General features: G+C 43.8%; 1 protein-coding gene across 1 annotated transcript in view; it reads right to left on the bottom strand.

Annotated features, from left to right (window-relative positions):
* The window catches only part of Gldc (glycine decarboxylase), an 83367-nt gene that overhangs the window by 41913 nt on the left and 26072 nt on the right, over window positions 1-15382 (bottom strand). The window contains exons 4-10 of the mRNA XM_055613857.1: window positions 14567-14731; window positions 11213-11290; window positions 10106-10253; window positions 9631-9827; window positions 7763-7859; window positions 2516-2621; window positions 319-458 (exon numbers count right to left, since the gene is read on the bottom strand). Coding sequence (XP_055469832.1) covers window positions 319-458; window positions 2516-2621; window positions 7763-7859; window positions 9631-9827; window positions 10106-10253; window positions 11213-11290; window positions 14567-14731 — 931 coding nt within the window. The remainder of the gene's footprint in view (window positions 1-318; window positions 459-2515; window positions 2622-7762; window positions 7860-9630; window positions 9828-10105; window positions 10254-11212; window positions 11291-14566; window positions 14732-15382) is intronic.

Genomic DNA, 15382 nt, shown 5'->3' with positions numbered 1-15382 from the left:
TCTAATGAATTCAGGATGCTCCCACAGACACTCAATGTGTTAGGCTCTTCATCCCTTCATTCTCTTTGTTTTCTAACTTAGAGCCTTAATCATAAACAATCTCATACACACACAAAAAAAAATTTTTTTTAAGAAAAGTCGAGGACAATTGATTCTTCTTTGAAAAGGTCACAGTAGAACAAGTTGGAAATTAGGAACTGTTTACAAAATATAGACTCCCAATTCCAATGTTTGTTAAACAACATGGAAGGCTTTTCATGAGAGAACTCCTGAAGCACAAAGAACTGGTGAAAATAATTAAGTAATCAATCGACTTACTGTGCCATCGTCAAAGAGTCGGAAGTTGATTTGCCTCTGAGCTGCTCTGCCCAACACCTCCTTCACCGCGCAGCCACACTGAACCTTCAAAGTGTCAAAGAACAGGTTGTGCTGGAGTTGGTGTCCTGCCCGCTTGAGACCTAGACAAGACAGGGAACAGTCCACTCAGACAGAGCTCTGTACAACAGCTACTGGCATCACAGTAGGCAACACTGTAGGTTGTTTACTGGCAAGTATATTGGTGGCTTTTTAAGAAGAATAGTAAATGAATTCATTACTGTGCTACAGAAAATCATGAAAAACATATCAAACAAGTGAGGAAAAATTATAAGCTGACAAGCCAGAAATAAATACTACCTACATTTTGATGTACATATTAGAAATGAATGTGATTGTGTGTTATTACACTTTTTAAAAGAACATTATGGGTCTAGAGAGATGGCTCAGAGATTAAGAGCACTGTCTGCTCTTCCAGAGGTCCTGAGTTCAATTCTCATCTATAATGAGATCTGGTGCTCTCTTCTGGTGTGAAGGCGTACATGCACAATAAATAAATCTTTAAAAAAAAGAACATTATGCCTGGAACCTATAATTTGGGAGGCTGAGACAGGAGGACTGCAATGAATTTCACACAGGTCTGGAACGCCTCATAAATACTTCTTTTTAAAGTCTGAATCTTGTTATGTAGCTTTGTCTGTCCTGGAGCTCATTATGTAGACCAGGCTGGCCTTAACTTGTGACGATCTTTCCGCCTCAACTTACCTCAGTTGTGATTACAGGCATGAGCACAGAGTCTATGCTAGGTCTCAGCTTGTCTATAGATCAAGTCCCACATGATTATTTTCAATATCTGTTACGGATGTGCTGTAATGTAATTATGTGTTATCTGCCTCCGAGACTGGGCTACTTACTGCAAACAAGCTTACAATGGACACACTTATGCTTTACACTCCTTTCACACTTATATCCTTTAGATATACACCTCATGGCAGTGTAGCTGAATCAAACTGTAGGCATAATCAACCCTGGGTTTCTACTTTGTTTGTTGTTTGTTTGTTTACTTGCTTACTTACTTACTGAAACAGGATCAAATTGAATCTGGGGTGCACCAACTCAGCTAAACTAGCCAGCTAGTAAACACTGGGGATCATTAGTCAGTGTTTCCCCACTGCGGAGATTACAGCTATGTGCTGAAATCTGAGCCACACTCCAGCTTTTCAAGTGGGGCCTAACAATTTAAATTCGAGGCCTTGTGCTTGTGAGGCCATCTTCCAGATCACTTAGGGTTTTTTGTTTTGTTTTGTTTTGTTTTGGTTGGTTGGTTTTTTTGATGTTTAACTGCCACCCATAAAAAGCTACCACCATAGAGTGTTGTCATTTCTTAATCTTTACCAAGGTAGAGGGCAAGGGCCGAGAGCCTAAGGAATGGAAGAACATGCAGATAGATGTACAGGTCCCGAGCTTCAGCCCCAGAACCACACAAAAATCAAACCTTAAAAATAATAAGGCAGTATGTGCGATGGCACATGTCTGCAATCTCATCACTTGGAAGGCACAGGCAGGGATCAGGAGTTCAAGGTTATCTTCAGCTACATCATAAGTTTGAGGCTGTCTGAGCTACACAAAACTTTGTCAAGAACACAGCAAAAAGATTAAGTGGTTCCTGGATTAATAATGTTGAAATTACATGAGTCTATTGGTCATTTATTTGTATACTTACTCATTTATTTCTAAATTATATAATGACTTCTGATCATTTTCTCATAAAAATGTCCATCCTTTTGTATTCTGGGTGAGAAAGATTACGAACTTCATCTATTACAAATATCAGTATCCACTGAGTGTGGTGACACATGCCTTTGGTCCCAATGCTCAGGAGGCAGAGATGGGAGAATCTCTGAGTTCAAGGCCTGATTGATTTATAATGATGAGTTGCAGGCCAGCCAGGACTACATAGCAAGACCCTGTCTTAAAAAAAAAATAAAAATAAAAATAAAGATAGATAGAAAGAAAAAAGACAGACGGAAAGAAAGAAAAATAGCAGTCTGTCATACTGTCATAGATGTTGAAAATATCAACCTGTTTCTTAGTTTCTTATGTGACCTCTATTTTGTATTCAGTCCTGGACACACCCCAAGTTTCCATGTACTTAGATATATGTATCAGTCTTGTTACACTGGCAACATAACGGACTCACCTTCAGACAAGATCAAAGTGGCATTATGAACCCTTTTAGCAATGTGCTTCAGCCCATGGGATCCATGGTAGATGGCAAACATGGCAGCCATGTTGGCTAAGAGGGCCTGAAACAAGAAAGAGCATTTCCAGAATCAACCACGAGCCACCATGTGTTGGAAGGCAAGTGGTGGGCAGGAGGAATTGCTGACTGAAGATGCCCACACTGAAGAAAAGTGAGCCAAAATGATTTAATTTCCTGCATTCTCTGTAAGAACCATTTATACGAAAACAGCACTGAGTCGTCGCTATCCTGACCCTTACAAAGGGGTCTCACTGGTACAGCAGGATCGTGTCAGGCATAAGAGGGAAAGCAGGCTGTAATCATCACCAAGAAGCAAGATCTACCATTGGAACACAATGGGGCAATAAAGACCTCAATGGGGAAAAACCGAGATCTGAGAATTTTATGCATACTTAGATATTTCTTCAAGAATCAAAACAGCAAGCAATTCTCAAACCCTCAAACCCTCAGAGAATACAAAGCACAAGAAACTGAACTTCAGGAACCAACAGGTCAGTGAGGCCCAGGAAGTTGGCTCAGTGGGTGAGGTACTCAGGCAAAAGTGAACAGATCTGTGTTCAACCCCCCCCCCCCCCCGAACCCACATAAAGCCAGACACAGAAATGCAACATCTGTGACCTCTGCATAAGTACCATGACATGTGTGTGTCCAAACTCACACATACACACTAAGTCCGTGGTTCTCAGCCTTCCTGACGCTGCTGCGACCCTTTAACAGTTTCTCATGTTATGGTGACCTTCAACCATAAAATTATTTCGTCACTGCTTTATATCTGCACTGTACTGTTATGAATCATAATGTAAATAGTTGTTAAGTGACCTGCAAAGGAGTCATGACCCACATGCTGAGAACCAGTTCACTAAATAAATAAACGTCATTTAAAAATATTCACTCGTTTAACTTTACATGTATGTGTGTACCTGAGTGTATGTGTATATGGGCCTCACATGCGTGCAGGAACCCAGGGAAGTCAGAAGCAGAATTGGATCCTGAAGTTACAGACAGTTGCGAGCCACCAGAGATGCTGAGAACAGAATCCAGGTCCTCTGCAAGATCAGTAAAAGATCTTAATACAGGATTATCTTCCCCAGCCCTGTAACTTATTTATTCATTGTTTTGTCTCTCTTTGCAGCCCTGGCTGACCAAGAACTCACTATGTAAACCAGGCTGGCCTTGAACTCACATAAATCTACCTACCTCTGCCTCCTGAGTACTGGAATTAAAGGCATGTGCCACTGTATCTGGGGGGCTCTGTAATTTTTAAAAACTAAATATATGTGTATATGTATATATTGACCTACACACATTCTTATCCCTACTGCAGAGATTTCAGGCATGTGAAATCTGGTCTCTGCTACTAGCAGCCTCCACACCTGGCTTCCAAGGAGATTTTTTTAAAATATCTTTTTCTTTTTTTTTCTTTTTTGGAAACAGGGTCGCTCTGTGTAACAGTCCTAGCTGTCCTGGAACTCACTATATAGATCAGGTGGACCTTCAACATACAGAGATCTGCCTGCCTCTGCCTCCCAAGTGCTGAGATTAAAGGTGTACACCATCATGCCTGACTCCTATTTTCTGTTTAAAAAGCTTTCATTGTACATATACATTCTGATTCAGACTGAGTATTCGTTGTTCCAGATCCAATCCTCTGGCCTCTGAATTTCTTTGTCTATGCTTTGCCTAGACCAGCAGACACCTTTGGCGGTAGAATGACTTTCACAGGGGTTGCCTAAGACTATTGGAAAACACAGATATTTCTATTACAATTCATAGCAGTAGCAATTGTGAAGTAGCAATGAGAATAATTTTATGGTTGGGAATTAGAATGTGAGGAACTGTATTAAAGGGTCACAGCATTGGGTAGGTTGAAAACCACTGGCCTAGAGATTCTTCTGATTCATGTATAACACATTTATCATTTTATATAGTAAAAATAAATCTATTTTTCTCCGGGGGAAGTGGTCTTATGCTGCCCAGGGTGGCCTTGAAATCACGATCCTCCTGCCTCTACCTCCCAAGCGCTAGAGGCTGGAAGGTCAGAAATTTAAGAGTCGACTTAGTTATACAGTGGTTCTGACCCTCCTTCCTACCCCCAGGATACAATGAGGCCCTGTTTCAAAGAAAAATGAGAGGGGGTCCCACAAAATACAGTGAGAATTTTGATATCAGTTAAGCCACAAGTTCACAGAAAGATTTAAAAATATAATCCATTCACATCCTTTCAGAGATTTTTTTTTTTTTAAGATAGACATGCTTCATCAGTGATATAAATCTAAGAGAAGTTCATGGTGGATCCCCTGCAGGACTAAAAGAACAGGTGACAGTTAACAGAAACGGCAGCAGATGATACTCAAAGACAGCACGGAGGAAAAAGCTCAGGGAAGGTCAGCCACATCTTAGCAGAAGGGCAAGTGCACGCGTGCAGAGACAAGATACTGGAGTACTTTGAACCATCAGTTGCTTTCAGAACAGGTGAGGAAAAGGAACAGTAAAGAACTAGACGATCAGCAAACTGAAAAGACAAAAATCAGGGCAGACAGAGTACCGGTCATTCCCAAGAGGAACACCATTCTCTCTCTCTTTCTTTCTTTCTTTCTTTCTTTCTTTCTTTCTTTCTTTCTTTCTTTCTTTCTTTCTTTCTTTCTTTCTTTTTTACAAACACCATTTTCATAACTGCAGTAAACGATACATTTAAAAAAAATGATGAAATGAGTTCTACTAAAGGAAGAAGCAGCAGCCACATAACACTTTGTTCATTGTAGACAGCCCGGGTGTACTTGGAAAATGATTTTCAAACTTTGAAGCAAAAGGGCCAGCGAGACAGCTCAGCAGATGAAAGATCTGCTGTGCAAGCCTGACCTCCAGATTCTATGGTGGAAGGAGAACAGATCCATGCAAGTATCCTATGACCTCCACAAGTGTGTCACACACCTACATTCATACATGCATGTGCTCAGAAAAAGGGTGCTCCCTTCCCCTACCCATCATCCCCTAAACCTCCCCTGCTGTCAGGGATAAGCATGTCCTCTTCCCCTGTGGCCTAGTAAGGCGATCCCACCAGGGGGAAGTAATAAAAAAGCTGGAAAGGGTGTCCTTGTCAGATGCAGTCCCCACTTCCCTTACTAGAGGACTCACTTGAAGCCTAAGTTGACCATCTGCTACATCTTTGTAGCGTGCCTAAGTCCAGTTCCTGCATGGTCCTTGGTTGATGCTTCAATCTCAGCGAGACCCTCTGGGCCCTGCTTAGTTGGCTCTGCTGGTTTTCTTGTGGAGCGGCCTGTCACTTCCAGGTCCTTTTCTCTTTCCTCCCACTATTCCATAAGACTCCCTAAGTGTCGTCCAAATATCCCTACACATCCTATAGACATGGTAATTGGGGGGTTGAAGTTTTTGTGGATGGGTTGGAGTTTTCCTCCCCTACTGGGCTACTGTAGTTAGAGGATGTCCTTTACTGTCTCTATGGTCTCTGCTACTAGCAGTCTCTGCTTGAATCCTTCTCATATCTCCCCAGGAGCCTACCCTGACCTAAGTCTCCAGCTTGTCACAGAGACTCCCATCTTGTTTCTTTTTTCTCTACAGGCCTTCTGTCCTCTAGCCCTCATTCTCCCCAGGTCTGATCTCCACCCTTTTAACTCTCTGTGCCCCCTCTTCTACCTTGTTCCCTCGTTTTAGCCACTACCTCTTTAGGCACTCTCTCCCCTTCCAAGTGAGACTGACACATCCTCCCCTGGACTCTCCTTGTTACTTATCTTCTTTGGGTCTGTGCTCCTAGTGTGTTTATTCTTTACCAGAGGGCTAAAATCCCCTTATAAGTGAGCACATGCCATGTGTGTCTTTCTGCTTCTGGGTTACCTCACTCAGGATCATCTTTCCTAGTTCCATCCATTTGCCTGCAAATTTCATGATTTCTTTGCTTTTAATAGCTGAGTAGTATTCCAATGTGTAAATGTGCCAGTTTCTTTATCCATTCTTTGGTTGAAGGACATCTGGGTTGTTTCTAGATTCTGGCTATTACGAATAAAGCTGCTATGAACATAGCTGAGCAAATGTCCTTGTTGTATGGTGGAGAGTCTTTTGGATATCACCCAGGAGTGATATCCCTGGGTCCAGAGGTAAAGCTATTCCCAATTTTTTGAGAAAGCACCAGACTGATTTCCAAAGCGGTTGTACAAATTTACACTCACATTAGCAATGGAGGAGTGTTCCCCTTTCTCTACATGCGCTGTCGCTTGAGATTTTGATCTTAGCCATTCTGACCTGTGTGAGATGGAATCTCAGAGTCATTTTGATTTGCATTTCTCTGATCAGTCAGTAAGGAAGTTAAGCATTTTAAGTGCTCCTCAGCCATTGGAGATTCCTCTGTCGAAAATTCTCTGTTTAGTTCTGTGCCCCATTTTTTTTTATTGGATTATTTTGTTTATTGCTGTTTGATTAATTTGATTCAGGTCCTGAAGCAACTCAAGGTCAGAAGCCCCAGAATTTCTACTTGTATTCCATCAACTTCAGGAACACTTTTCATGACCTCCTCCCCCAAAACATGTCTCATGATACCAGAAGATGCCCATCTGGACCTTCCCCTCCAGCTTGTTGCCTCTGTTCTCTTGGCCTCATTCATGGAAATCTTCCTTGTAGCTCAAAGAGATGGTGGAAACCCATATGGACTGGCCATAGCTAAGATTTCAAGAGACCATGAGCCCAGTACTTCTAACTGACACACTTAAAGCACATGGAAATTAAAGTCAAGAGTATTCCTCTATCCTCCCTCCGATCTTACTCAGTTCAAGATGTTGAAGGTCTGATTTTAGCCAGAATAAACACCAGTGATGCCTTACAAGGTTTCTCTGTGAAGCCTTGGCTGTCCTGGACTCACACTGTAGACCAGGCTGGCCTCAAATTCACAGAGATCCGCCTGCTTCTCCCTCCTCTGTGCTGGGATTAAAGGCGTTCCCACCGCTCGGCCCAACGTCTTACTTTTTATTGTTTTGTTAACAATAATGAAATGAATGCATGCTCCAAGTATGTGATATAGACATGCAGTAATTTATGAGACCCGGCTTCTCTGTCAATAAGATCTTTCTATCGCTAGTGTACGATCTGTTCAGTAGGCGGTGATCAAATAGGAAAATGAGAGGGAGTGAGTAGGGCCCTCCCGGTATTCAGCATCAGGTCGGCTCCAGCACTCACCTGGGCAGTGCAGATGTTGCTGGTGGCCTTGTCTCTCCGGATGTGCTGTTCTCTAGTCTGAAGAGCAAGGCGATACACTTCCTTTCCTGTGGCATCCCTAGATCAAGACAACATGTTCGGTCAGTACAGACAACCACAGCACCAGGACTGGCTCAGAACAGTGATTCCCAACCTGTGGATTGTGACCCCTTTGGGGTGAAAGACACTTTCACAGGGGTCTAATGGCAGACATCATGCATATCAAATATTTATATTACAACTCATAGTAGTAGCAAAATTAATGATGAAGTAGCAACAAAAATAATTTTATGGTTGGGGTCACCACAACATGAGGAACTGTGTTAAAAGGTCACGGCATTGGAAAGTTTGAGAACTGCTGATTTCGTGTATCTGTGAGTGTGGGCACACACATGTCAGGGCGCTTATGTGGAGGTCAGGCCACAACCCCAGGTGTCAAAGGTCGCATTCCTGTGTCTGGCTTGTGTGGGTTCTGGGGGATCTGCACACGGGTCCTTTCACTTTTGGCTCCATTTTACCCACTGAGCCGTCTCCCCAGGCCTTAGATGTGTTTGTTTCCCCAGCTGAGGGGAATTCAGTAGATTTGTGTGGGTGCGAGTTCATAAAAACGAACTTCCAAATGTCCCTTCTCTAATAGGACTATCGGTTTTAATTTGGCCTCTGAAATACATACAATAAAGTCTAGAACAGTGAAAAGACATTTCCTAGGAATTATTCTGCCTAGCAGGATGATGGGAACCAATCTTCATGGCTGATAAGGGGAAAGGGTGATAACCTGAGAAAACAGAATTTCTTCATTAGAGGTTTGAAGAGACTGATTATTCAGAAAAACTAAAAAACTAAAAGAGGGAGGGAAGGTGGGGCTGGGAGGAGAGGAGGAAGGGGCCTATAACCGAGATATAAATTTAATTAATCAATAAAAAAAAAGGAAATGGAAAGGAAAGCTAACAGTTTCACTACTTATGAAAAATTTTCTTCTTTAATGTAAATATGAATATATATATTTACAAGTTATATATGTACATATGGATAAACAAATATATTTATATACATGATACACACACATAGTTTTGGGGGACTATAATAAAATTGAGATATTTCCCAAGTAAAAATCCTGGAATTCCTCCAAATTCTTAATTTAGGAAAAACCATCAGAGCATTGAGACTCAAATCTATGTGACAGGAACCTCCAGAGGCCAACTGGGTCACACTAAGTGTTCTTTTAATTCTCTCTCTCTCTCTCTCTCTCTCTCTCTCTGTGTGTGTGTGTGTGTGTGTGTGTGAAGGACAAATTACATGGGTGAGTTCTTCCTTCTACAATTGGTATTTAAGAAAGAAACTGGTTAGGTACAAAGCATTTAAAAGATGCAGGTCTCTCCAGGCCATCCCCCTAAACTGCCCGTACATGACCATACTAATACCTTACAAAGGATGCACACACATTTTCACACTGTCTGAGTAACAGTGCTCATAGCACACCACAGACCAAGTCCCTCATCTTCACTTGTGTTGTACTTGTTTTTGATCTACTTGACATGGACCAATTAAATTTAGGAAGAAATCAGAGAAAAAGAACAGGGGAGCTGGAGGGGCGGGTGCTCAGCTTTTGGGCACCTGCTGCCCTTCTAGAGGACCTGAGTTTGTTTCCTAGCACCCACACTGGGCATCTCACAACTGCCTTTAGCTCCAGCTTCAGGGGACCCAATGCTGCCTTCTTCTGTCTCCTTGGGCACCCATGGCACACAGTCGGGCGGACACACACACATAGGCAAAATGCAAAGGAGTCTTTCGTAAGCGGAAAAGAACAGAGAAGGTCACAATCACCCGCAGCAGGGGGTGTGAAGCTTTACCTTGTCACCCCCACCATCCTTCCAGGCATCATCCTCACCAGGTTTTCTCTGACAGAAAAAAAGGCCGCGTGTGGTCCCCCATAGCCCAGTGGCACTCCAAATCTCTGAGAGTTGCCCAGGGCAATGTCCACGCCAAACTCTCCGGGTGGCTTCAAAACACACAGCGCTAAAAGGTCGGTAGCACAGCACGTCAGGCTCTGGAGAACAGACAGAGAAGAGGTCAGGGTTGTTATCCTGGGCAGTGAGAGTGTACAGGAGCTATCTCCACTACAGACAGACAGGCAGGGAGGCTGAACGGCTGTGAATTCCGTTTGCCTATGCATTTATGCAACACATATGAACGGCGTTGAGTAAGAGGAAAGAGCAGGGAAGGAGAACATCACCCCCCTCCCATGTGATGATCATAAAGAGATTAAAATATACCAGAAGACAACTGGGACATACCTTCCCGGGCCTCAACAAGGGGCTTACCTACCCCAGTCTGATGGGCTCTTTCTACAAGTTCCGTGAAGTCTTCCACCTTCCCCTCAGTGTCTGGGTACTGGAACAACACTCCGCTGACATCTTTGCCACTGAAATCCATTTCGTGGGGTAACTTCAGCTCAACCAGCACCCCCCTATATCTGAAAGTATAAAGGAAAATTTGTTTCCTTTATTATTCGTGTGTGTGTGTGTGTGTGTGTGTGTGTGTGTGTGTTGTGTTTGTGAGCGCACCTCAGATGCTCATGTTCCAAGGCTTATGTGTAGAGGTTATAGGACAACTTCAGAGCATGAGCTCTCTCTTTTCCTCATGGGTTTTGGTGATAAAACTCAGGCTGTCAGGCCTGCTGAGTCATCTCTTGAGCCATTATGCCAGCCCCCCCCCTGTGATTAGCACCAGCTTGTCTCTTGAGCCATTACGCCAGCCCCCTCCCCCCCCCAATGTGATTAGCATCAGCTCATCTGTAGGGAGACTATGTTCCTTTTCTATGCTTTCCCCCAGTGTCCTTCCAGCCTCACTCCCAGCCCCACCTCATCTTGCACATAGGGCTACTCACACTGATGGAGCCTCTAGGTGTTGTGTGCACGGAGCAGACACGACACCATGACAGTTGTGTGTGAGCTCCACCTACATTGCCCAAACATTGCTGAAGTTACTCTAGTTCATCTTTTGCTTATGTATTTATTCACTGTCTGACAGGACCTCGGAGTCTTTCCTTCACGGTCCTGTGGTCTCAACACTCAAGGCAAGGGCCTACCAATGAGCTATAGCCATAATCTCTACATTGGGACAAGTTCATAGTATGTGGCTAAATCTAACCACAGACCTGAAATCCTCCTGCCACCGCTGATCTTGATATTTTAAATTTTACCGAAAGACGGCAGAATATCTCACCCTAGGGTCAAGGCAAATAAACTCGCCATGTGCTGACGAGGTACTTAGCAGAAATACCCATGGGAGAGAGTGGGGAGGAAAAGGACACTCACCAAATTCAGGGTAAAGCGGCTTCACTTCCAGTCAGACTGGAAGTGGGAAAGAGAGACAAGGTAGAAATAAAATACGGTATTACCCTTGGCTCAAAACCCAAAATAAATCAATTACTTGGCTCGAGTCTGGACAACTGCTATGGTCTGAGGGTGGCAACGAGGATCAACAAAAAACTTCTTCCTCTTGTTGTGTCTGTTGAAAAGAAAAAGCACATTCAAGCTTGAACATTTCCAGATATCACAGGTTTTTTTGTTTTGTTTTGTTTTGTTTTGTTTTTTCTTCTCTTTGGTATTCCAGCCTGGCCTCTAACTCTACTCAATTTCTGATCCCCCTGCCTCCACCTCCACAGTGCTGAGGTGAGATGACAGGTGTGTGTCATTGTCCCTAGTGTAGGCACGGCTGGTGATCAGCCAGGCCAAGTTCTCTACCACCTGAGCCAGAGTTTCTAAGAAGGCAAAGCAGGGAGGGGAAATCCAAGCATAGTGTAAAAAGAACTGAGAGACTGATGACTGACAGTTCCCAACTGCAGTCCCCAGAAAGCCAAGCCTGTCCTAACGGAGCATAACAAACACCAATTCAATTTTTTCAAAACTCTGTATCATGATGAAAAGAAAAGGGCAAACATTAGGTATATGAGGAAATTGAAACCACTACAAAAAAGACTTTTGAAGTAATACCTCTTAGGATTTTGTTGTCACAAGGGGCACTTTAGCTTAGAGTCTCAGTCAGACAGAGCCTGACTCTACAACGTGGGAGAACTGACTCCCTCAGACTACCTTCCAGCCTGTACATGAGCATCATGGTATACACACACACACACACACACACACACACACACACACACACACACACACCCCACTCACACACAAAAATAAAAAAGAATAGAAGAGGAACACTTAGAGATCATCTATGCCAAATGTCCTCACCCAGCACGAGGGAAAAGGACTGAGGCCTGAAACACACACAGGAAGACCCAGGGCTGGGGGCGGGGGAGGGTCTCAAGGGGCCAGCGCTGGGAGATGCCTCTCTTTCTATGGTTTCAGGAAACATGATTGATGTGAATATATAAAAATTCAGGTAACCACTGAGTATCTGAACAAAGAAAAAAAGGGCATGGAGTATATTCACTTATGTCATGTCACACAATTAATTTTCTGGTAGCTACACAATGGTTTCTTTAGGGGCCTGGACTAGGAAACAGCATGCTTTACTTTGAATTATATTCCACTCAGTTTGATGGATGTGTTTTCACTAAATACAGTTATTACTTTTACAACTACATACAGTTTATTTTATTTTTTGTTTGTTTTGTTGCTGTTGAGATAGGATCTCAGCTTAGGCTGGCCTTGAACTCACAGCAAGCCTCCTGCTGTACTCCTGAGTGCTAGGATTATAGATGCATACAACTACATTTGGCATAGACATCAATTTAATAAAGGAATGAGTCAAGTTGGGGAAATTAAGAAAAATAATTACCTCGTGTGTAATACTTCCCACAGTTTGGAGAAAAGTGATTGAAGGGACTCAGTGACCTGAATCTGAGAGAGCCAAGCACACTCTATAATGACTTCTAAAGTTGGGAAGTACACACTGAAACTCTCCAGGCTGCTTTGTAAAGCTAGTCTACACGCAGACCCAAGGAGAAAGCAGGAGAGAAGCAAGCGTTTCCTGAAGGAGTGCAGCCCATCACAAAGCAAACCCTGCCGGGCAGGTGGGAAATCCTCAGCCCAAACGATGAAATAAGCAATGAAGAAAACACCTCCACCTCTGTGACTATGAGGTAAAAGCTATCCCTGATGGGCTGGGGCGTGGCTTCGCTGGGAGAGTGCTTGCCTAGCATGTACAAGACCCTGGGTTCCATCCCCAGGACGGCAGAAGCCAGATGTGGTGGTGCGTGTCTGTAACCTCAGCACTTGGGCTATGACAACAAGAGCATCGGAAGTTCAAGATTATCCTCAGCTATCCAGTGAGTTCCAGGACAGCATGAACTATGAGATCCTGCCTGAAAAGATACGAATAATTTTGAAGTTTAGAAGGAGGGAACAAAAATTACTAAAAAATAACTAAAAAGCTGAGACTAGCTGGTAACCAAGAAGACATGTAGGTGGCCATCCTGCGAGACTGCCATGAAGAGCCTGACCTGACCCTCAACACTGCTGAGGTGGGGGAAGGGCCCCAGGGGGCCTCCACCACAGGAATGGTCATACCTTGGGTGAGACTGTACCTGCCTGTACCTGCAGCCCCATATCTGTGGGAGCCAAGAAATAACCTCAGGGACACTCGGGGACAGAGGCTCCAGTTCTTAGAAGACACCATGAATGTAGGCAGATTTCCCAACCTCCATGAGAATTCTTCCAGGAAGACACGCTCCAATATTCTTCCAAGGCAGAGAGGAGGAAGGGGAAGTGTAGAGAGATCTTTAGCCTGATAACTTCTGGAAATGGAGCCTCAGCAAACAGATTCTGCAATCACTTGTTTATATGTGGCACACAAAAACATGCATACACAAACACACACACACACCAAAAAAAACCAAAAAGCTTTCCAAAGTCCTATTCTAGAATGGAATATTCTAGAAGTAAGAATGAGGTGTTCAAATATACACTGTGAAAGAGAAAACAAAGGCAGGTGGAAAGGCGTATGCCTGAAATGACAGCACTAAGAGGTAAGGCCTGGCCCAACCACTGAATCAAATTTGCATATTAATGAGATAGTTGAATAAACATTTACATCATAGAAGATGTAAAACACCTTCAGGTTTCTCAAGTTGATGGCCACTTTGATTTTACAGTGGCCATTTTAGTGTGGGTAAGTACCTTACCCACACTAAGGTACTTCTTGATATAAATACAGTGCAGTATGGCAGAAGTAAATCTAGAGCCACTCACAAATTATCTTTACCCCAAGACAAAATTCATGTAACGGTTTTTTATAAAATTCATGAGCAAATCAAATAGCAAATTTTTGAAGTCATGCATTCTAACAAAGTGTTAGAAGACACTCTATGCACAATTAAAAAAACAAAACAAAACACCAGGAGTCAGGTGACCATGGTGGCTTATGCATAAGCCCTGACCAAAATAACAAAAACAAGCAAAGAAAACAAAAAAAACACTCCTGCAAATTCACAGCACGCAATGACCTTGAGCCTGAGCTGAGACAGCATTTGCTGGCGGGTGTGTGACATGAAGGCAAGGGAGGTTCGAAGTGTCCCATGCATGTGTCACGTGCACGTGAGGACCAAGGCCTCAACGAAGCCGAATGATGCAAGCTCTGCCAGAAACGCCTCAGATCCATTAGTGTTTTATTTTTAAGTTAATTTTTGGTTGCTGCACATTCAGAAAACCATTGTTACCATTGCCAATCTTCCTTTGGCAAACTGTCCATTGAGCTATTACACCCCACAGAGGGCTCAAGCGCTCTTAAGATGCTGGGAACAAGGGATGCCCCTCAGGCCGAGCCTCTCACCTGTGGCACAGTTGCATCGCTTCTGCAGCCGCGGTCGCCTCATCCAGCAGGGAGGCGTTGGCCATGTCCAAACCTGTGATGTCAGACACCATGGTCTGGAAGTTGAGTAAACTTTCCAGCCTCCCCTGAGACACCTCTGGCTGATACGGAGTGTACTGGGTGATCCTGAGAGGGAAACAGAAGACCATGTCCATCCAAACTGTGCCTCTCCTGTCCAGAACCGCTCAGGAAATCCCTTTCTTTTCAGATTCAATGTCCAAATCTCCTGAGAACTATGTAACGCATTGGTAAGACCCTAAGATGATCAATTGGATTGGACTTAAAATCGCTTAGATTAATGAAGTACATTTCTGAGTGTGTCTGTGTGAACGTTTCCAGAAACGACTGAGATAGAAGACCCAGACAGAATGTGGGCAAAAAAAGACTCAGCCTGAACACGCACCGCAATCCAATAGGTTGGAGGACTATTAGACTGAAAGAAAAGGCGAGTTCCTGGCTGCCAGGAAGTGCACTGCTCTGTTCCCTCCCCTCCCCTCCCCTCCCCTCCCCTCCCTTCCCCTGTCAGTGATGACAGACTGACATCCTTAGTGAGCCTGGGCAGCTGAAAGCTCAGCAGGTAAAGGTGTTGGCCACTAAGCCTGACAACCTGAGTTCAATCCCTGAGACCCAAGCGGTAGAAGGAGACAACTGAGTCCACAAATTATCAAGCATATGCTGTGGAGGTCCCTGGAAAGTGCAGCCCACCCTGATAAAGAGGGGGGGGGGAGGGAGAGAGAGAGAGAGAGAGAGAGAGAGAGAGAGAGAGAGAGAGAGAGA

This window comes from Psammomys obesus, unplaced genomic scaffold (assembly GCF_907164565.1).
Source record: "Psammomys obesus unplaced genomic scaffold, mPsaObe1.curated_primary_1811, whole genome shotgun sequence".
NCBI classification, from domain to species: Eukaryota; Metazoa; Chordata; class Mammalia; order Rodentia; family Muridae; genus Psammomys; species Psammomys obesus.
The sequence above is the reverse complement of the archived record's forward strand: the minus strand, read 5'-3'. Positions and strand labels throughout refer to the sequence as shown.